The 22,465-nt window shown below is 47.2% G+C and overlaps 1 protein-coding gene across 2 annotated transcripts in view; it reads right to left on the bottom strand.

The window, feature by feature from the left end:
• SLC30A7 (solute carrier family 30 member 7) overlaps positions 1 to 22,465 on the bottom strand; it is a 70,119-nt gene that overhangs the window by 18,946 nt on the left and 28,708 nt on the right. For both annotated transcript variants that reach the window (XM_073571658.1, XM_073571657.1), the window contains exons 5-7: positions 21,398 to 21,527; positions 5,025 to 5,228; positions 2,420 to 2,467 (exon numbers count right to left, since the gene is read on the bottom strand). In XM_073571658.1, coding sequence (XP_073427759.1) covers positions 2,420 to 2,467; positions 5,025 to 5,228; positions 21,398 to 21,527 — 382 coding nt within the window. The remainder of the gene's footprint in view (positions 1 to 2,419; positions 2,468 to 5,024; positions 5,229 to 21,397; positions 21,528 to 22,465) is intronic.

Genomic DNA, 22,465 nt, shown 5'->3' with positions numbered 1-22,465 from the left:
ACGGATGATGTGAGGGACTGGTGGACACAGGTGGACCCACCGTTGGGGATTCCGTCCACTTTTTACGGAGATCCGGGGCAAAAGGATACTTCGCCTCGAGTGCCTTCTGGCCCGAGAACCGCCTGTCCGTCCTTTGCGTCATTGCACTGTCCTCAAATTCAGGGCGAGTGCAAAATACTCTATGGGGACGCTTGACTCGCTTAAATGACACCTTATGGCCCAAAGCCAGAGTGGAATCATCCTCAATCCCCAGAGTGTTGTTGACAGCTTCTATGAGACCGTCAACCGTTTCCTGACCATCCAGCGTATCTGGGTCAAGGGGCCCGTCCGAGTCGTAGTCTGAGCCTTGCTCGCTATCAACTGCGGGTGACGGGAAGCGAGAAGCAGAGCTCACGGATGCCGAGGCACCGGATGGACCGGGAAACACCGTATGGGTTAGTTTCCCCTCGGGTCTGCCTGGAGTGAGAGCGGCCCCTGCAGGCCGGAGGCTCCTGTGAGGTACAGAACCCCTCTAAGACAGACGAGCCACTGTCCCTGCCCCTATCTGGGGCCCGAAGGGACTAAAAACCTCTCGTAAGTGACGCCATAGGTTGCGACAGTGACAACGCCCATTCCGGGGCTCGGTTGCAGGGGAGGGCTCCTGAGGGCGTTCGGACTCGCAGACTTCGCTCTGCGCCCGCGGAAAAAACGAACCGACAGGAGATGCATGCAGCGTATAACATATGCGTCTTAGTTTTTTTCCTGACATGCTGTACCTGTCAGGCATCCGTCGGGGGAAAGCACTCGTTGCTTCGGTTAGCCTCTCTGTGGGGCTAGGGGGAAGCACTTACCCCAGTCCTGTCCTGTGTCTTCAGCGTGCGAGGCGTCGCTTTATCTGCGTGCCAGCACTGCGGGCAGGCCCCCGGACGGTACCTCCTTTTGCTGCCTAGCTTCGGCCTGAAGCCAGGGCCTAAATTTTTTCGGTGCCCGCGCAGGCTAGGACTTCCGGCCGCGGCCTAGCGCCAGCTGAAGCCACGGCCTCAATTTTTACTACCCGCCCGGGGGGGAAGGGGGTTGCGGGCGTAACTGCCAAACTCCAGAATCAAAGCTGGGACCGGACGCCCGTCTCTGCCGCTGCCCGGGAGAGGCCAAGGGCTCCAGCCCTGTTCTGCTGCAGGAGCCCTCCCTGGCCATCCACCTCCGTCCAGCTCAGGTAGAGGGGAGGGGGGGGGGGGGCCATATGAAACAAGGACGGTGCAGGCACCCTAGCTCCATCTAAACCCTTCAAGGGGTGAGGAGCGGGACCGTCCGCCGCCTTGCCCCACCGCAGTCTTAGCATTGGTGGGGCAGTGGGGGCCGCACGGACTATGCTTGTGCCTCTATGCAGCCTGGAGTTGCAATACCCTCAAGTGGACAGGGCTAAGTCCGGCATCATGTCCCACGGTGCGGGAAAGGATACGTGGAGGGACACTCGCACGTGCTCGCCCGTTGTTGGTTTGGGGAGATCGGACCCTTTCAATAGGTTCCGCTGCCCTTATCTCATCTTCACGCGAAAAAAGGGAACATACGGAATAAAATCCCCGTTGTGGGAGAGGATACGTGGAGGGACACTCGCACGTGCTCGCCCGTTGTTGGTTTGGGGAGATCAGACCCTTTCAATAGGGTCAGTCTCCCCTGTGTTATCTTCATGGGGAAAAAGAAAAAAGAAAAAAAAAAAAAAAAAAAAGATCAGTCTTGAGACAGACCGACGTGTACCTCCAACAGACACTAAGCAAAAACTGGTTTCAGCCCGCAGTCGGGGCGAGGGTGTACACGGCGAAGGAGGAACTAACCTCTTTTTTTTCACTTAGTGTCAGCCTCCAGGCGGCAGTAGCATACACCCACAGTACCTGTGTCCCCCAATGAGGCGAAGGAGAAAAATAGATTCAGAATATTGGTATTTTTTTAGTTTTCTTTTTAGCTTCCCCAGGAAGCTTAGGTCCGCTCAGATGGAATACTGTATATAAAGAAGAATTTGTGTGTTGCCATCAGAGCGATGACACTGCTGACTTCGGTCGTGACCTTTTTTCATTTACTTTTGCACTTTAAACTACTGAATCGTGGGGTTAACACTTCTTGTTCTCAGCGCACTGCACCCTGATTATTACTGACTATTCTATGGATTCTTTCCTTCTATACCATCATGGCTCCATATATTGTGTACTCTGGGAAGCTTTCTGGATCACCCATAGCTCCATCTTTGTGTCTTTACTGTGGGTTGTACGTATCCCTTTTCATTTTACCATTTGCATTTCCTCCTCCTGCACATTTTCCTCACTGGCTTTGTTGTTTTTGTGCATTGGGGTGCTCTACTCCATGGAGGGGCATTTTTAGAGGTTTCTCCAGTATTTAACATGAGCTGCTTCTCAGGAATCTCTTCTGGTGTAACATGCCCACCTACCTTCTAAAATCTGTTTGCTGGATCCTCTATGCTCCTCCGGTGGTTCATCTACAAGTAGAACAGATGTCAGTATTATATGTAATGACCTAATGGGAATTTAGATCAACAGTGATTATAGCGTCCAGTTATATAATATGAATGATCAGGTGAACTGAGGAGAACACCAATTTTGTTTAACATGAAGATTCCACTGATAGTCATGGTAATTTTCTATCTTGTAAGATGCTTTAAGGTAAAGATAAAGATAAAAAACCCAAAAATGGAATCTTATAGAACCCAAAGATTTAAAGGGGTATTCCCAATCTCCAAGATCCTATCCCAATATGTAGTAGGTGTAATAATAATATTAGCAAATACATCTAATTTGACATGAAGTATAGTTCTTCTGATTTGTTATGTCGCTTAGCCCATATGCAGGGCATTGCAGTAGCTTAGGTAGCCATGGTTACAACCACTACCAACTGTAACCAAGGCTACCTAAGCTACTGCAATGCCCTGCACATGGGGTATGCAACGTAGCAAATCAGAACTATACCACATTTCTAGATATTTGCAAATAATATTATTTTTACACCTTCTACATATTGGGATAGGATCTTGGGAGATTGGAGTGCCCCTTTAAACATTGCATACAGTATATTCGTAAAAGTCTAAAGCACAATACAGCAAAATGTGTTGCAGATGATTTAAAGGAATTTGGCTTTTCAGGAGTTTTTCTCATGGTGCTAGCGGGGATCTCACAGAGGTCACAGCAGTTCAGCCAGGCTGGGATCGCAGCCTTAGTGACTGGAGGTAACCTCGATGACGTCACCGCCAGTCACTGACGCTGCGCTTGAAGCAGCTCATTCACCAGTGGTTCTCAGCCTGGACAGTTTAATCTTGGCACCATTCAGGTTGAAACCGGTTTATTCCCCAGACATGGATTACGGTGTGGTACAGAGCGATGTATAGGTGAGGGATATTGTTTTTTATTTTATTTTTGTTTTCTTACAGGAGATCGAGTGCTTCAGTGGAATAGGCGTTAGGTGAGTATAACGGTTTGTTATTTTTAAATAAAAAAGTAAAAAACTGTGTTTTGTTTTATTTGTAATAAAGGACTTTATGCTGGCTGTGTCTTTATTTACCATACAACTATAGGATTACTAATGGATAGGTGTCTTATACACGCCTCTCCATTACTAAGTCTTGGGCTTGATGTCACCTGACAATACAAAGCTGGGCAAAGCACCATAATTGGTGCATCTAATAGATGTGCCTTTTCTGGGCAGCTGCGGCTGCTATTTTTAAGCTGGGGGGCAATATCCATGGCCCCTTACCAGCCTGAGAATACCAGCACTCAGCTGTCTGCTTTAGCAAGGCTGGTTGTCAAAAATGGGGGGGGACCCCACGCCATTTTTTAAATGATTAATTAATACAGGGAAACACGCCATTCTTTTTTAAATTTATTTACAGCACAGGAGCCAGCTAATGAATACTCCCATCAGCTGCGCCTACTCTCGCTGTGATTAGCCTCAGCAGGCGTTGGATGATGGAAGCATTAGTCCCATATGCTGACACCAGTGGCCGGAGGTAAACTTTATACCGCCGATCACAAATGAGCGCTCACGCTGTCTTTTGACTGCATGGGAACCGTGGCTCTCTGACCGGTGGGGATGATTTCACCACCGATCAGAAGATGTGGTGTTTGCCATGCTGTCATGCACATGACTGCATGGCAAACAGTGGATGTTCGGGCCCCCCATTCAAGTGAATGGGGTCCAGGTTCGGGGCCAAAAGGTGCACAAACTTTTTGTAACTGTTCGGCCGAACTCGAACATCCAGGTGTCCGCCCATCTCTACTGACAGACCAGTTTGGGCCAGCAGCTGGCCTGAACAGCACGATCTCTGCTTGCAGGTCCAAGTCACGAGAACAAACGCGAACAGTGACCGCTCACCACATCTGCATCAATAACACCCTGGGTGCATGTCAGCTTGAGTAGGCAAGGGAATATATCCAAACAGAAGAAAGTCGGCGCTCCATTCTCCCCGGTTCAACACTTTATTGGAAATCCATGTGCAGAAATGACAGTAAAATCATAACACAATCTGACACATTTCAGAATACAATCCCTCAGTCAGATATTGAATCGAGGAGACTGGCGTGCTAACTTTCACCAGAGGGTTCAGTGCTTTGTGCACGCTGCATCTTTTCCCCTTCACATTCTCTCCCTGCCAATCTCCATAGACTTCTATAGGTGGCCACTGTAATTTGATCCCTCAGTGAAGACAGAACTAAGGGCAGATTTAACCAGTGTGTGTGTGTGTGTGTGTGGGGGGGGGGGGGGGGGGGGGGAAGAGTATTAATGACTGATAAGTGAGGAGACATTTTTCTCTAATAAACTTAAAGATGGGTGATATGAAAAAAAAAAAAAAAACCTATAGGGACAATTTCATTACGAAACGTACAATGTTTACTGCAATTATATAATTCTGCATTAGTAGAGAGGTGACTTCTTCATTGTTAATCCCAGTATACCATCACTTACTATGGTAGAAAACCCCCTTTGACCCAGGAGAACAGCAAAATATAAAAGACCAAACAATACATTATACAAATGTATCGTACCTGGACAAGAGGACCCATAACCATGTCCATGTTTATGGCTATGATCCCCTCCATGACTGTGGCCATGATTCCCTCCGTGACTGTGGTCATGATCTCCTCCGTGATTGTGGCCATGCCCACCCGCATGGCTGTGCCCGTGACCTCCACTATGGCTATGCCCTTGACTCAAGGAACCATTAAATAAAGAATGACTGTGCCCATGACCTAAAAAAGAAGAATGTTGCACACATTTAAAAATATTTTGACAGCCGGGACTGAAGATTCATCAATTTTACATGTGCTGGCATTTATATTATTTTACTCTCTTATGTCGGCAGCGCTTTACAGACATTGGTGTCCCTGATGGGGCTCACAATCTAGATTCCCTATAAGCAGGGGCGCACCTATCATGAGGCAACTTGAGTCAGTTGCCTCAGTCGGTGCCACCTGATGATAAAAAGGGGGGCGGCATCTGCGGGGGGCCATTCATTCAGATGCCGTCTTGTGCCTGCATTTGGCGGCTCTTCTCTCCCTGACGTCCTGCTTTCTCCTGCTGTGCCACTGTCCGCGTCATACTGTGGGAATATGCACTTATGATTACTGATGTGCGGCAGCTTTCACCCTCCGGGTTCAGCAGCTCAGAGAGGGGAGGTGTCCTGCAGGAGAAGAACACTGGCCAATGAACGCTCTCATATCACTGACAGAAGAGCTGATTGGCCAGTGCTCCTGTCCTCCTGCATGGCGCGTCTTTGAAGGGAAGAAGTGAGAGCCAGGAAATAAGATCAGAGGAGCCACCTGTGTTGGAAGATATGGAGGAGAAGCAGCTCCAATCCACAAGGTGACAAATCTCCCGCTGGGCAGTACCGGCAGAGGGTGGGTGTGGGGCTCAGCTGCTGTGAGCAGGGAAAGCTGCACATGTACACCAGCTCCCACCCCTGTAGCACAGAGGAGTGTGTGTCTCCATGTGTCTGTGTGGGTTGTGTCCCTGTGGGTTGTGTGTGTGTGTGTGTGTGTCTGTGTGGGTAGTGTGTCTGTGTAGGGGTTGAGTCTGTGTGTGTGGGTTGGGTCTCCTTTCCTTTTGTGTGTGTGGGTTGTGTCTCTGTGGGTTGTGTCTGTGGTGTGTCTTTGTGCTCTCTATGTGGTGTGTGCGTTGTCTGTCGGTGTGGATTGTGTGTGTCTGTGTGGGGGTTGTGTCTGCGTGGGTTGTGTCTCTGTGTGGGTTGAGTCTCTGTCTAGGTTGTATCTCTGTGGTGTGTCTGCTTGTGTGTGGGTTGTCTCTGTGTGAGTTGTGTCTGCATGTGTGGGTTGTGTCTCTCTGTGTTTGGTGTGTGGGTTGTGTCTGTGTTGTGTGGTGTATGGGTTGTGCTCTCTATGTGGTGTGTGCATTGTCTGTTGTGTATCGGTGTTGGTTGAGTGAGGGAGTTGTGTGTCTGTCTGTGTGGGGGTTGTGTCTCTTGTTGTGTCTCTCTGAGTTGGTTGTGTCTCTGTGTGGGTTGGGTCTGTGTGTGTGTGGGCTGGGTCTCTGTATCTGTGTGTAGGTTGTATCTGTGTGTTGTGTGTCTGTGTGGCGTGGGTTGTGTCCGTGGTGTGTCTGCTTCTGTGTGAGTTGTGTCTGCGTGTGTGGGTTTGGTGTGTGGGTTGTGTCTGTGCTGTGTGTCTTTGTGGTGTGTGGGTTGCATCTGTGGTGTGTCTGCGTGTGTTGCGTCTCTGTGTTGTGTGGTGTATGGGTTGTGTCTGTGTGGTGTGTGGGTTGTCTGTTGTGTGTTGGTGTGGGCTTGTGTGGGGGTTGTGTCTTTGCATGCGTCTGTGTGTGAGTGGGTTGTGTGTGTGTGTGTGTGTGTGTGTGTGGTGTGTGTGGGTTGTGTCTTTGCATGCGTCTGCGTGTGAGGGGGTTGTGTGTGTGGGTGGGGGGGGGTTGTGTCTGTGTGTTTAGATATTTTTTGAGTATACTGAAGTGTGTGTATATACACTTGTCCTGCATGCATGTTCTGTGTATATGATGTATATATGATGGGTACCTGCTGTGCATCTGATATATAGCATGTGTGTACGAAGGACATGTATGATGTGTGTGTCAGTATGGAGGGCTATATGGGGCTCACAGTTGGGGATCATACTGTGGCGGGATAGTTGAGGGGGTACAGTAAGGTCATCATACTGTGCGTGTGGAGGAATCACTGTGGGGGTCATATTGTTTGTGGGGCACCTTTGTTGGCATCATACTTTATGGCGACAATGAAAGAGGAATCTGGGGGCTTCAATAGGAGGAAAATTACAACAGCAGCAAAGTTGTGAGATTTTTACCTATGTGACCCAGACAGTTTTTTTTTTTGGAGGCAGGGAGCCATGAGAACTTCTGCTTTGGGGCCCCATGATCTCGTTGTACACCCTGGTGCAGGATGCCTTGTCCCTTGCACATATATGTCTCTGCTGCAGGACTGACTGCCCATAACTTACACGCCACGTCCAATGCAGACCCTCGGTACATACAGACATTCAGCCATGTTTCTCCTGAGCGTCGGTTGCGCTCGTCTCCCTTCCCGCTCTCACATCCCTTACCCAATAGGAAGGCCCCTGCTATTAGCTCCGGACAGCCCTGTGTGCGGCGCTTGGGATTGGCTAAGCGTTTTGGGAGAAGGCGGCGTGGTCTGTTGGGGAAGACGCGCCATTTTACCAGCTTAGTGCAGTGGCTGCTTGTTGATGCTCCGAGTCCAGGTTGTTGCATGTGGTGTGTGGACGGTGCTGCATGGTGGACATGTCTTGAATGGTCAGTGCCAGGCAGCAGCCACATTGGAGCGGTCCAGAGTTTTGTAGGCGTTTGCCAGAGATAATAGGTTGTCAATCAGTGCTGCCTCCTGTGTTAGAAGCAGGGCTGTGGAGTCGGAGTCGTGGAGTCGGAGTTAGTTTTGGTTGGAGTCGGAGTCGGTAGAAATGTACCGACTCCAGCTTTAAAAAAAATGTATTAATATTTCAGAATTGAACTTTCATATGAATTTTATAAATGTTACTCAAATATATATGTTCTATCAAACTATGAACAACAGTGATAAGCAGTTCTGCTGGATATAGAGACATTTCTTACTTCTTGTGTGTCACTGTTCTCCACTGCCCTTATCTAATCTTATACTTGGTTAACCTCATGCTGCCCCAACCCCCCCTACTTACAATGTATGAAACAAAGTGAAAATGTGTTGCAAATTCTTAGTAGTAAAGCACCTCCTCTAGACTAGATCATACTAGGTGTGCGTCTTCCAAGCATCTCACAGCTGCCTGCTACTCAGAAGAGGAAGACTGTAAGAAGTATTATCCTTTCAACAAACTTTGCATCAGTTAACTGTGAGTACATGAGGAATAATAACAGTATTACTGACCACTATATCAGTTGTACGACCTGGCAATAATTTTTTACAATTGTTTTTAGGAAAAACAATTGTCATTTGGATTGTGAATGCAGAATTAAAAACCTGAGAATGTCAAAGAAGCATCACATTAAATCAGCTGTATTTGAACATTTCACCATCACTCAAGATAGAAAACATTATGTCTGTCAGTGTATGACAAATGATCCAGACGAAAACAAATGCTGTGAAGCCAAGATGAGTGCATATTCAGGCAAAGATAAAAATGCTCCTACCAGAGCTTCTAATCTAAAGAGACACTTACAGCGCTTTCATCCAGAAGTACTGATAGCAGTGGATGAGAAAGACTGCATCCAAACCAATGAACCAGTGCCCAGCTCTTCCAGCCAAACAAAGGAGCAGAGAACTTTGCAGCCATCAGTTGCAAGATATTTTGTCAGTGACAAAGTTACTGTGACAATGACAGTAGATACATTTAACCCCTTCATGACCCAGCCTATTTTGACCTTAACGACCTGGCCATTTTTTGCAATTCTGACCAATGTCCCTTTATGAGGTAATAACTCAGGAACGCTTCAACGCATCCTAGCGATTCCGAGACTGTTTTTTCGTGACATATGGGGCTTCATGTTAGTGGTAAATTTAGGTCGATAATTTTTGCGTTTATTTGTGAAAAAAATGGAAATTTGGTGAAAATTTTGCAATTTTCAAATTTTGAATTTTTATTCTGTTAAACCAGAGAGTTATGTGACACAAAATAGTTACTAAATAACATTTCCCACATGTTTACTTTACATCAGCACAATTTTGGAAACAACATTTTTTTTCGTTAGGAAGTTATAAGGGTAAAAAGTTGACCAGCAATTTCTCATTTTTACAACAAAATTTACAAAACCATTTTTTTTTAGGGACCACCTCACATTTGAAGTCACTTTGAGGGGTCTATATAGCAGAAAATACCCAAAAGTGACACCATTCTAAAAACTGCACCCATCAAGCTACTGAAAACTACATTCAAGAAGATTATTAACCCTTCAGGTGCTTCACAGGAACTAAAGCAACATGGAATGAAAAAATGGACATTTTAATTTTTCCAACCAAAATTTTCTTTTAGCATCAGTTTTTTCATTTTCACATGGGTAACAGGATAAAATGTATCCTAAAATTTGTTGGGCAATTTCTTATGAGTACACCAATACCTCATATGTGGTCATAAACCACTGTTTGGGCGCACGGCAGAGCTCAGAAGGCGAGGAGCGCCATTTTACTTTTTGAATGGAAAGTCTTAGTTACTCACCGGTTAACGGTATTTTTCGGAGTCCATGACAGCACCACCTGAGAGAGGGATCCGCCCTTCCTAGGAACAGGAAAACCTACAGATACAAAAAGGGCGGCACCTCTCCCACGCATCAGTTGGATTACAGAGCATAAAAGAGGACCTCCAAGGTTAATGCATGATTATATGTACAACAATATTAATACTTAAATTTTTATCACCCGTGGATATGTACAAAGGGAAGACGTGCACACCCAAATTAACTAAGGGAAGGGAATCTATGGGTGCTGTCATGGACTCCGAAAAATACCGTTAACCGGTGAGTAACTAAGACTTTATTTGGTCGTCCATGACAGCACCACGTGAGAGAATTACAGAGAGTAATCACTACTTTAGGGGGGGGACTACAGCCTGAAGAACCCTGATACCGAAGGAGAGGTCTGCAGAAGCACCCAAGTCTAGCCTATAATGACTATAAAAAGTGCTCGGAGAGGACCAAGTGGCCGCCTTACAAATCTGGTCGATGGAGACTTCCGATCTCTCGGCCCACGAGGTCGCCACGGCTCTGGTGGAATGCGCCTTCAATTTCTCCGGAGCTACTCTACCTTTTGAGGCATAAGCTAACGAGATTGCTTCTCTAATCCATCTGGCTAGTGTACTTTTGGACACCCTAAGACCTTTCCTAGGGCCTTGGTAGGAGACAAAGAGGGCATTGTCTTTCTTCCAGGGATCAGTAGCCGCTAGATACCCCAAGAGGCATCTCCTAACATCTAAAGTGTGTAGCTTCTCCTCTTTCTCATTAGTTGGTTTAGGGAGGAAGGATGGAAGGACTATTTCCAGCGACCTATGAAAGCTGGAGGCTACTTTTGGTAAATACGCTGGGTCAGGTCTAAGTATTACCCTATCCTCTTTTACCTGAAGAAAAGGTGGGCGCCTAGACAATGCCTGAATGTCGCTTACCCTACGGGCTGACGTTATGGCTATTAGGAAAGCTATCTTGAGGGATAGGTTCCTAATAGAGGCTGACGAGATGGGTTCAAATGGCGCTTCTGTCATAGCTGTGAGGACTAGGTTCAAATCCCATGGCGTGAGTCTATTCTTTACTATTGGTCTGGATCTACTCGCTGCTTTGATAAACCTATTGACCCAGTAATTAGCCGCGATGTTGCAGCTAAAGAGGGCCCCTAAGGCGGATACCTGTACTTTAAGGGTACTGGTGGAGAGACCCAAGTCCAGCCCTTTTTGTAAAAATTCCAAGATCTGGCCTATAGGGACGGAATCATCAGTATTTATATTTGAGCTTTGGAGGAATCTTTTCCAAATTCTGACGTAAATCTTAGTTGTCACCACTTTCCTACTTTTTAGTAGAGTGTCAATTAGGTCTGGGGAGAAGCCTTTACTTTTTAGCAGTGACCGCTCAAATTCCACGCCGTGAGATGTAGGCCAGCCACCTGAGGGTGGAAGACCGGGCCCTGGGACAGAAGGTCCGGGATGTCTGGGAGAACCCAAGGATCGTCTACCGACATGATCCTGAGGTTCGAGAACCATGCTCTTCTGGGCCAGAACGGGGCGATGACTATGACCCTTGCCCTGTCCTTCCTGATCTTCCTCAACACTAGAGGAAGTAGAGATAGGGGAGGAAAGGCGTAGGCTAGCCTGAAGTCCCATTTTATCAGTAGCGCATCTACTGCCAGAGGAGTCTCCCTGGGATTTAGGGAGCAAAACTTTGTCGTTTTCGAGTTCTCCTTGGTGGCGAATAGATCCACCTCTGGTTGACCCCATCTCTGCACAATCTGAACGAAAATGGAGGTGTTTAAGGCCCACTCTCCTTGTTTTAACAGATTGCGGCTTAGGAAATCTGCCGCGACGTTCTCTTTTCCTCTTATGTGAAGAGCAGTGAGAGATAAAAAAATGCCGCTCTGCTAGCTGGAACAACTGTCCTGCCACGTTCATCAGAGTTTTGGATCGAGTTCCGCCTTGGTGGTTGATATAGGCCACGGCCACTCGATTGTCCGAGAGAACTCGTACGTGATGGCCCTGTAGATACATAAGGAGCTCTTTAGCTGCGTGTACTACCGCTGTCAATTCTTTCAAATTAGAAGACATTTGTATCTGATCCCGTTCCCATAGGCCCTGGACCAGAATTTCCTACGTATGCGCCCCCCAACCGGAAGGACTTGCATCCGTGGTGACCACGCGGGTAATGTTATACTCCCAAGGGACCCCTCTAGACAAGTTATTTCTTTCTAGCCACCACTCCAGGGACTCTATTGTGTTTCTGGATAAGGTCAGTCGACCTTCTAAGTTACCCCCCAGAATCCTCTGATACCATAAAACTTCGCCCTGTAGAGTTCTCGTATGAACTTGGGCCCACTGGACCGCGGGAATGCAGGATGAGAGGGAACCCAACAGGGACATGGATTTCCTGAGGGACATGGAGGGGTTGTTGGAAGCGTTCAGGACCCGGCCATGCAGGTGCAGCAGCTTCTCTGGGGGCAGACGGCATTCCTGCTTTTTAGAATCTAGGGTTAGGCCTAGAAATTGTTGAATTTTTAATGGCTGCAAACGGGATTTTTTGATATTAAGTAGCCATCCCAACCGCTCTAGAGCCGCCGTTGTTTTCTGTAATTGTTCTAAACACTGCTCGGCTGAACTGCCTATTATAAGGAGGTCATCTAGATAGGGAACGACTAGAATGTTTAGCTCGCGCAGATGGGCCATCACCTCTGCCATCACTTTGGTGAATACTCGGGGCGCAACTGCCACCCCGAAGGGTAAGGCCGCGTACTGGAAGTGCTGGATTGACCCCTCCAACTGAACCGCCAGTCTAAGGAAAGGTTGGTGTGCTAGACATATGGGTATATGGTAGTAAGCGTCTTTCAGATCTAGGACCACCATGAAGCAGTTTTGAAACAGCATTTTTATTGCGGTGTTAATTGTTTCCATTTTAAATGGACGTACGACCAGGAATTTATTGAGGGCTTTGAGGTTAAATATAGCCCTAAATGAGTCGTCCGGTTTACGGACCAAGAACAGGGGGGGAATAGAAGCCTTTCCCCCTCTCTTCCTCTGGAACTCTCGTCAGGACTTTTTTGTCCAGTAGCTCGAGGACCTCGGTCTCCAGGGCAGCCTGTTCTAGCGGGGAAGATTTGAGCGGAGTTACCTTGAACCGATCTTGGGGAACGCGGGAGAACTCTAGGTGCAGTCCTGTAGCTATCACCCCCAGTATCCAGCTGCTATTTGAGATTCTGGCCCAGGCCGGGTAGAAGGCAGATAATCTTCCTCCTACCGGAGCCACTAGTCATTGGGGCGGCTTCTTATTATCCCGTGATGGACCTTCTTGGCGCCCCCCTCCTCCGAACATGAAGCCCGTACCTCTGGTTTTCTTGTTGTCCCATCTGTTCTGATCTCTGGCCTGCCTCCTGCGGGAATACCCTTTCCTAGAAAAGGGACGTCTCCAGGATGTATTCGGCAGACTCGGAAATTTCTTTTTCTCATCCCCGGCTTTCTCTAACAGTTCGTCTAGGACGGGGCCGAACAAGTATTCACCCTCACAGGGGATAGAACAGAGACGGGACCTGGCTTGGATATCTCCAGGCCAGCATTTTAACCAGAGGGCTCTTCGGGCCGAATTAGACAAACTTGCAGACCTGGCCGCCATTCTTACTGAGTCTGCCGAGGCATCTGCCAGAAAGGCAGCAGCATTCTGGATAATTGGAAGAGACTTACGGATGGAAGCTCGCGAGGTTCCATCCTTTAGCTGGGAGTCCAATTGATCCAGCCAAACCATCATGGATCTGGCTGTGCACGAGGCTGCTATTGCTGGCCTTAGGGCGCCTGCTGACATCTCCCATGTGCCCTTTAAAAAGGAATCTGCCTTTTTATCTAGGGGGTCTTTAAAGGGAGGCCATATCGTCGAAGGGTATAGATGACTTTTTGGAGGCCTTAGCTACCGCTGCATCCAGCTTGGGGGCCTTATCCCATCGACTTACTATTGGGTCCTCAAAGGGGTATCTTCGCTTGAAAGCAGGCGGCATAGAACCCCTTTTTTCCGTTTTTTTCCACTCCCTGTCTATCAGGCTCTGGACTCTTTCGTTTAATGGAAAAGTCCTTTGCTTTCTGGGGTCTAGACCCCCGAACATAATGTCCTGAGCAGACAGTTCTGTCTTTTTTTTCTTCTACCCCCATGGTTGACCTTATGGTTTTAATTAATTTATCCATTTGGTCCAAGGGAAAACAGAACCGGCTGGAATTCTCTTCGGAAGAAGAAGAGGAGGCCGAGAACTCTGAGGAGATATCTTCCCTCCTAGGGCCGACTGAAGATTCTGAGCCTGAAACACTAGCCCGTGTTCTTTTAGAAGAATCTTCTTTTGATAGGGCTTTTATTTCAGTCCTGATTAATTGCCTCAGGTCTGTAGCGAAGCTTGGAGCTTCTTCCGCTACCGTCTGTCTCACGCAAGACTGACACAATCTCTTAGGGTGGCCATCTGGTAAGGGGCAACTACAGAGGGCACATTCCTTGTGCTTCTGTTTCCCTGTGGCCTTCTTCCCCTGAGAATCAAAAAACATAAGGGGACACTGCATCAGGGTACATTCTCGCAGATCTCTTACCCTTGCAGATGAGGACAGGTACCGGATCATGGGGGGCTGCAGGAGGATCCTTTGGCCTAGAGGAACTGCTGTGGCTCTGTCCACTCGAACGTCCCTCCTTCCGCCTCTTAGGCTGGTCACTGGGGTGCTTTGCCACGGGCTGCACCTCTTGTGGGTCCATGGGGGCTTCTGTTGTGTCCATCGCTGGGCCTCCTGAAGCACCTCAGCAGCAATGCCTTCTGTCTTAAGAAGGCTTCCCCTCCGGATCAGCAGGAACTCCGTCCGGTGTTCGGGCCCCCCATTGGACCGCTCCTCGCGATCCTCCCCCTCAGGTGCCCGGCCGCCTCAGGCGGCGGGCGCGCATCGGCGCGCGTCCACAACAACCGGAAGCCGACCGGCATCCGACTTCCGGTTTCGGCGCTAGGCCCCGCCCCCTTCGCCGCGTCACTTCCGCCGCGCGACAGAGGCCGCGGGGACGCGCGGCAAGGGGCTAGCACTGCGCCGCCGGCTCGGAACCGCCGCTCCCTTTGTGGGACACCGCCGGCGGCGCCCGCCCGAACGGACCGCACCCCCGGGGGAAGGAGACACAGGGGGAGCCGCTTACCTCACCGGCCCCATGGAGAAGGCGACCGCCGGACCATGTCTCCGCCTGCTCTTACCACTGCCGTGGAAATCCTACCCGGACCCACCGTGGCGCATCCAGGGCCCCCAGCGAGACCGAGGTAGGAGAACCCCCCGCTACCTGAGTCGGTCCGCTGGCCTGGGAATTCAGTTATCCATGACGGACGATCTGTAGGGAGTTCTGTCCTTATTAGGAACAGGAAACCAACTGATGCGTGGGAGAGGTGCCGCCCTTTTTGTATCTGTAGGTTTTCCTGTTCCTAGGAAGGGCGGATCCCTCTCTCAGGTGGTGCTGTCATGGACGACCGAATAAAATATGCTTGAATATTTAGCGGTTGCCATGTCGCGTTTGGAGAGCCCCTGTGTGCCTAAACATTGGAGCTCCCCCACAAGTGACCCCATTTTGGAAACTAGACCCTCCAAGGAACTTTTCAAGATGCATAGTGAGCACTTTGAACCCACAGGTGCTTCACAAATTGATCCGTAAAAAAAAAAAAAGTACTTTTTTTTTTTTTTTTTCACAAAAATTTTATTTAGCCTCAGTTTTTTCATTTTCACATGGGCAACAGGATAAAATGGATCCTAAAATTTGTTGGGCAATTTCTGCTGAGTACATTGATACCTCATATGTGGTCATAAACCACTGTTTGGGCGCACGGCAGGGCCCGGAAGGGAAGGAGCGCCATGTGACTTTTTGATTGGAAAATTAGCTCCAATCGTTAGCGGACACCATGTCGCATTTGGAGAGCCCCTGTGTGCCTAAACATTGGAGCTCCCCCACAAGTGACCCCATTTTGGAAACTAGACCCTCGAAGGAACTTATCTAGATGTGTGGTGAGCACTTTGAACCCCCAAGTGCTTCACAGAAGTTTATAACGCAGAGCAGTGAAAATTAAAAATAATTTTTTTTTGCTCAAAAATGATTTTTTAGCCCGCTATTTTTTATTTTCACAAGGCTAACAGGAGAAATTGAACCACAAAAGTTGTTGTGCAATTTGTCCTGAGTACACCGATACCCCATATGTGGGGGGGAACCACTGTTTGGGAGCACGGGAGAGCTCAGAAGGGAAGGAGCGCCATTTTGGAATGCAGACTTTGATGGAATGTTCTGCGGGCGTCATGTTGCGTTTGCAGAGCCCCTGTGTGCCTCAACAGTAGAAACTCACACAAGTGACCCCATTTTGGAAACTAGAACCCCCCCAAGGAGCTTATCTAGATGTGTAGTGAGCACTCTGAATCCCCAAGTGCTTCACAGAAGTTTATAACGCAGAGCAGTGAAAATTAAAAATAATTTTTTTTTCCCTCAAAAATGATTTTTTAGCCCGCTATTTTTTATTTTCCCAAGGGTAACAGCATAAATTGGACCCCAAAAGTTGTTGTCCAGTTTGTCCTGAGTACACTGGTACCCCATATGTGGGGAGAAACCACTGTTTGAGCGCACGGCATGGCTCAGAAGGGAAGGAGCGTCATTTGACTTTTTGAATGGAAAATTAGCTCCAATTGTTAGCGGACACCATGTCGTGTTTGCAGAGCCCCTGTGTGCGTAAACTTTGGAGCTCCCCCACAAATGACCCCATTTTGGAAACTAGACCCCCTAAGGAACTTATCTAGATGCATAGTGAGCATTTTGAACCCCCAGGTGCTTCACAGAAGTTTATAACGCAGAGGCTTGAAAATAAAAAATATTTTTTTTTCCTCAAAAAATGATTTTTAGTCCACTATTTTTTTATTTTCACAAGGGTAACAGGATATTTTGGACCCCAGAAGTTGTTGTCCAGTGTGTCCTGAGTACGCTGGTACCCCATAACTGGGGGGGACCACTGTTTGGGCACACGTTGGGCCTCGGAAGGGAAGTAGTGACGCTTTGAAATGAAGACTTGATGGAATGGTCTGTGGGCGTCATGTTACGTTTGCAGAGCCCCTGATGTACATAAACAGTGCAAACCCCCCACAAATGACCCCATTTTGGAAACTAGATCACCCAAGGAACTAATCTAGATGTGAGGTGTGCACTTTGAACCCCCAAGTGCTTCACAGAAGTTTATAACGCAGAGCTGTGAAAATAAAAAATTATTTTTTTTTCCCTCAAAAAATTATTTTTAGCCCACTATTTTTTATTTTCACAAGGGTAACAGGATAAATTGGACCCCAAAAGTTGTTGTCCAGTTTGTCCTGAGTACACTGGTACCCCATATGTGGGGGGGGGGGCACTGTTCAGGGACACGTTGGGGCTCGGAATGGAAGTAGTGACGTTTTGAAATGCCGACTTGATGGAATGGTCTGTGGGCGTCATGTTACATTTGCAGAGCCCCTGATGTACCTAAACAGTGGAAACCCCCCACAAGTGACCCCATTTTGAAAACTAGACCCCCCAAGGAACTTATCTAGATGTGTGGTGAGCACGTTGAACCCCCAAGTGCCTCACAGAAGTTTATAGCGCAGAACCGTGAAAATAAAAAATCATTTTTTTCCACAAAAATAATTATTTTAGCCCCCATGGGCAACAGGAGAAATTAGACCCCCAAAGTTGTTGTGCAATTTTTCCTGAGTACCCTGATACCCCATAAGTGGGGGTACACCACTGTATGGGCACATGTCGGGGCTCGAAATGGAGGGAGCACCGTTTGACTTTTTGAACGCAAAATTGGCTGGAATAAATGGTGGCTCCATGTTGCGTTTGGAGACCCCGTGATGTGCCTAAACAGTGGAAACCCCTCAATTCTATCTCCAACCCCAACACACCCCTAACCCTAATCCCAACCCTAATCCCAACACACCCCTAACCCTAATCCCAACCCTAATCCCAACACACCCCTAACCCTAATCCCAACCCTAATCCCAACACACCCCTAACGAAATCCCAACTCTAACCCTAACCACAAGCGTAACCGTAATCCCAACCCCAACCCAACCCTAACCCTTAGTCCAACCCTAACCCTTAGTCCAACCCTAACCCTTAGTCCAACCCTAACCCTTAGTCCAACCCTAACCCTTAGTCCAACCCTAACCCTTAGTCCAACCCTAACCCTTAGTCCAACCCTAACCCTTAGTCCAACCCTAACCCTTAGTCCAACCCTAACCCTTAGTCCAACCCTAACCCTTAGTCCAACCCTAACCCTTAGTCCAACCCTAACCCTTAGTCCAACCCTAACCCTTAGTCCAACCCTAGCCCTAACCCTAGCCCTAACCCTAGCCCTAATGGAAAAATAAAAAAAAATATTTTGTTTTTTTTATTATTTGTCCCTACCTATAGGGGTGATAAGGGGGGCGGTGATTTACTTTTTTTTTTATTTTGATCACTATGAAAGTTTATTATAGTGATCAAAATAAATGAATGAATCTGCAGCATTGCAGATTCGATTCGGCGCACTGCGCATGCGCCCGCCATCTTCTAAGATGGCGGCGCCCATGACGCTGGACGGCGGGACACCGGGACGGATAGCGGGAGATCGGAGGCACAAAGGAGGGTGAGGGGGTGATCGGAGAGTGAGAGGGGATGATCGGAGGGCTGGGAAGGCGGGGGGGGGCAGATTATGACGGCGGCTGCCGATCGGTGCCGTCAGACGGTGGCGGCAGCCGATCGGTGCCGTCAGTCGGTGTGGGGGGGGGGGGGGGGTCGGGTCTCGGTGTCCAGCCATGTCCGATGCTATTTCAGCATCGGCCATGGCTGGATTGTAATATTTCACCAATTTTCATTGGTGAAATATTACAATCGCTCTGATTGGCAGTTTCACTTTTATCAGCCAATCAGAGCGATCGTAGGCACGTGGGGGCTAAGCCACACCCCCAGGTGTTGACTCTGAAGGGTCCTTTGTGTGCGGGTCGGGTGACCTTTTAGTGACCCCGGTCACCCGACCCGCAGGGGGGCAATCAATTCATGACGCCACATAGGCGTCATGGGTCGTATTGTCACGACTTTTCATGACGCCTACGTGGCGTCAAAGGTCGTGAAGGGGTTAAAAAACAGATCATAGAGCTTGTTGTAAAGGATAGTGTGCCTATTTCATTATTTTCACGACCAGCTTTTATGTGTCTGAATGGGGAAATGGCCCGCAAGCTTGGTGTTTCTCTGGAGAGAGAGAGTATTAGAAAATTAGTAATCGAAGAAGCTTTTAAACAAAAGGAAGAACTTAAAAAAACTCTCAAGGGACGCTTTCTGTTTGTTAAAATGGATGCCTGCACACGTCACAGAGTGAACTATTTTGCCATCAATGTCCGATTTGTTTGTGACAAAAATGAAATAGTTACCAAGACATTGGCAGTAAAAGACACCAAAGCTCATCACACCAGTGAGTTTCTCCAGGTCTTGGTGGAAAAGGTTCTGCAAGACTATGAACTTAAAAAAGAGCAAGTTCTTTCTGTCGTAACTGACAATGCTTCAAATATGATAAGTACTATTAAGCTAATGAATGAGAGTAATGATGGTGACCAGCAGCTAGAAGAACATTCTGGGTCCACAGACACAGAAATGTTTGAAATAGAGGAACACAGTATTGTAACTGAGGAGCAAACTGAAGTTGCTTCAGATGAACAGCAACAAGATAGTTTAGATGATCTTGTTGAAACTGTGTCAATATGTTCTTTCATTCATCACATGCGCTGTGTTGTGCATACGCTACAGCTGGCTATAAGAGACAGTCTGCAAGGACATGCTGCTGCACTGATTGGCAAGGTGAGAAAATTGGCTACTGTTGCCAGAACCCCTAAAGTTGACTCAATTTTGAAGAGACGTGCTGGAAAAGGGGCAATTATTGATCAAGCCACACGATGGGGCAGTACTTACTTAATGATTCAGCGCTTGGTTGAACTGAAAACCTTTCTTGTAGACATGGCTAACCCTCAACTGACGCTAAATGAAAGTCAGTGGAATCAGGTGACTGAGCTGGAAAAATTGCTAGAGCACCCATTTACAGTGACTAAAAAATTACAAGCAGAGGACTTAACTCCAGGTATTTTCTTAAAGGAGTGGAAGAACATGATGTTTCGCCTGTCCCAAAGAGGAGGGTTAATTGCAAGTGGCATTGCTACATCAATGAAACGGAGAGAGGAGCTACTATTACAAAATAACATTCTTTTGGCAGCTGTTTATGTAGACCCAATGCATCGGATTCTTCCAGATGATCAACAGCTAAGTAAAGGAAAAGAAGCTCTGTTTGAAATAGCAGTAAGGATGAAAGGGTTGCAGAACAGTCAGGAGAAACAAGAAGAATTTGGTCGTCCTGCCACATCTTCACCCTCATCATCAACTGATGAAGAATTTAATTTCGAAAAATATTTGGATCACAAGGACCGTGCAAAGCGTTCCCGCATAGAAGAGTCATCCCCATCAAGGAACACAGCCAGTACATTTCAGCAGAATTTTTCATGTGCACTAAAAGAAATTGAGAAATTTGACCGTTCATCAAAAATAACAGTGCAACAAGCGATTCCTCTGTATCCTGACATTGTCAGAGATGTTGCCCGAGTGGTTACTGCTTTGCCACCAACACAAGTTAGTGTAGAGAGGTTGCTCTCTGCTCTCAAAATAATTAGATCAGATTTGAGGGCATCCATAAAGGAGGATCTGACAGAGGCAATACTTTTTCTGAGGACAAATTTACAGATTTCTTCTTATTAACTGCATAAAAGTGTTTATTGCATATTTACTTACAGTTTAGAAAAGTTTATAAAAGTTATTTGCTATATTCTAATTGTATTCTAATAAATGTAGTTTTTGCTCTAAGTGGTCTGATTACTTATATGATGGTGAGAAACTGAATAAGCACGATGTTTAATATTTTACAACAGTAAATTTGTTGTTATGAATTGGCCATTTATGAAGGAGTCGGAGCCTGATAAAATCCAGGAGTCGGAGTCGCAACTGTGGCTTACCGACTCCACAGCCCTGGTTAGAAGGATGCAGGACTGTGCCTGCCTACATGGCCACTGCTCTGCAGCCATCATTGTGTCTGTATGCTTGTGCCAGGCCTGTAATTGCCATTAATGATCCTTGTTCTGGATTCCTCTGTGAGGTTCTTGTATGTGTGTGTGATCATGTGACATCCTTGCATTAGGACATCTTTTATTTTGCCATTTCTCTAAATTAAAACGGCCACCATTGTCCTCATTTTTACAGGATATGAACCAGATTAATTTCTATCGATGATTTTAAAAATTTACTATGGGGGGGCGACATTCTGCAATTCGCCTCAGGCAGCACAGAGGCTAGATTCACCCCTGCCTATCAGTATGTCTTTGGAATGTGGGAGGAAGCTGGAGAACCCGGAAGAAGAACAATCAAACACGGGGAGAACATACAAACTCCTTGCAGATGTTGTCCTTGGTGGGATTTGACCCCAGCGCGGTAAGGCGGCAGAACTACATAGCAGAATATTAGGACAGGATGTTAGACTTGTGCTGCTGCCCCACTGAGCATAAGCAAATCTCTATCCGCAACAGAAATGGTATCAGCACAGAACTCTCCTATGAAGAACGGGATTATAAATTACATAAAATGAACGCCGACACTTTCAGGTAAAGTTAGAAAAACCAAAAATGGAATAACATACCGCCATCATGTGAGTGCCCATGACTCCCGCCATGCTGGAACACAAATATTCCAATAAGGTTTACAAGAAAACCAAGGACAGAGACTGGTAGTAACCGTTCATGATGGACCTCAGGAGTATCCAGTGCTCGCTTAAAAAAAACAACAAAATAATACACGTTAGACCTACTAGACTGGAAAGATGCGGCAAAAGTCGTCTATTACTGCACATTAGCTTTTCTGTGATAAACCGTAAAAGAAACGTAAGCTAATCGATAAATCTGATGCGTATTCCTGAGCTGCCGGCTCCTCATCCTCCTGCTGCTGACTGACAGCTTCACACCTAGGCACAGTAGTAAGGGAAGTCGGGGGCTGGAGGAAGGGTTATGGGGGCAGCTCAGGAAAACACTGCTCTCTGTAGCATCAGACATTCAATAGGCAGTGTACTTTCAGAAAACATCTGTCCTACGGCTTATGGTTTTTTTTTTTTTTTTAAAATCACCCTCCCCAGGTCCTGTGCAGCATTTCTGCTGCTTCTTCCAGCCTTTGTTATTGTCTGCAGTGCTGAATTTATGCTGACAGCACTGCAGCCAGTCAACTCGGTCAATACTAATGGCAACTTTTCTATAGAGAGAACAAAGGATTGGGCATGTTCAGATCCAACATGCCTGATCCTTCCCTTCCCCTGACATCTTCTGCGAGGAAAATATCTGGGCACTCGTAGATTGCTGGCAGCTCCTGCCGAAATCAGAGCATTCAGAAAATGGATAATATTCTTGGGCACTCACAAGGACCTGTCACCACATCAAAGAGGCCAGATTTATGGTCTTATTTTCTTCTCTCTCCTTTCCCAAGTATTCAGATTTTATGTTTTTTTAACGTCCGGATTACAGTTGTAGACATGTGGGTTTATTTGGTATCATTTATCTGCTCGCTACAAAAGGGGGCGTGTCCTTAGGCGGCTCTGCGTAATTATCCTGTGAGCCACGCCCCCTTAGTAAAGGGGATTAAAATTACCGCTAAAAAGAAAAAGGGCCGGATCTCCCAAACCGTAGGGAGGTATACTAAAAAAAAAAAAAAAAAAAAAAAA

The sequence above is a fragment of the Dendrobates tinctorius genome, unplaced genomic scaffold (assembly GCF_039654945.1).
Source record: "Dendrobates tinctorius isolate UK_male_01 unplaced genomic scaffold, ASM3965494v1 ptg000029l, whole genome shotgun sequence".
Classification (NCBI taxonomy): domain Eukaryota; kingdom Metazoa; phylum Chordata; class Amphibia; order Anura; family Dendrobatidae; genus Dendrobates; species Dendrobates tinctorius.
Note: the sequence above shows the minus strand (reverse complement) of the source record. Positions and strands in the feature narration are given on the sequence as shown.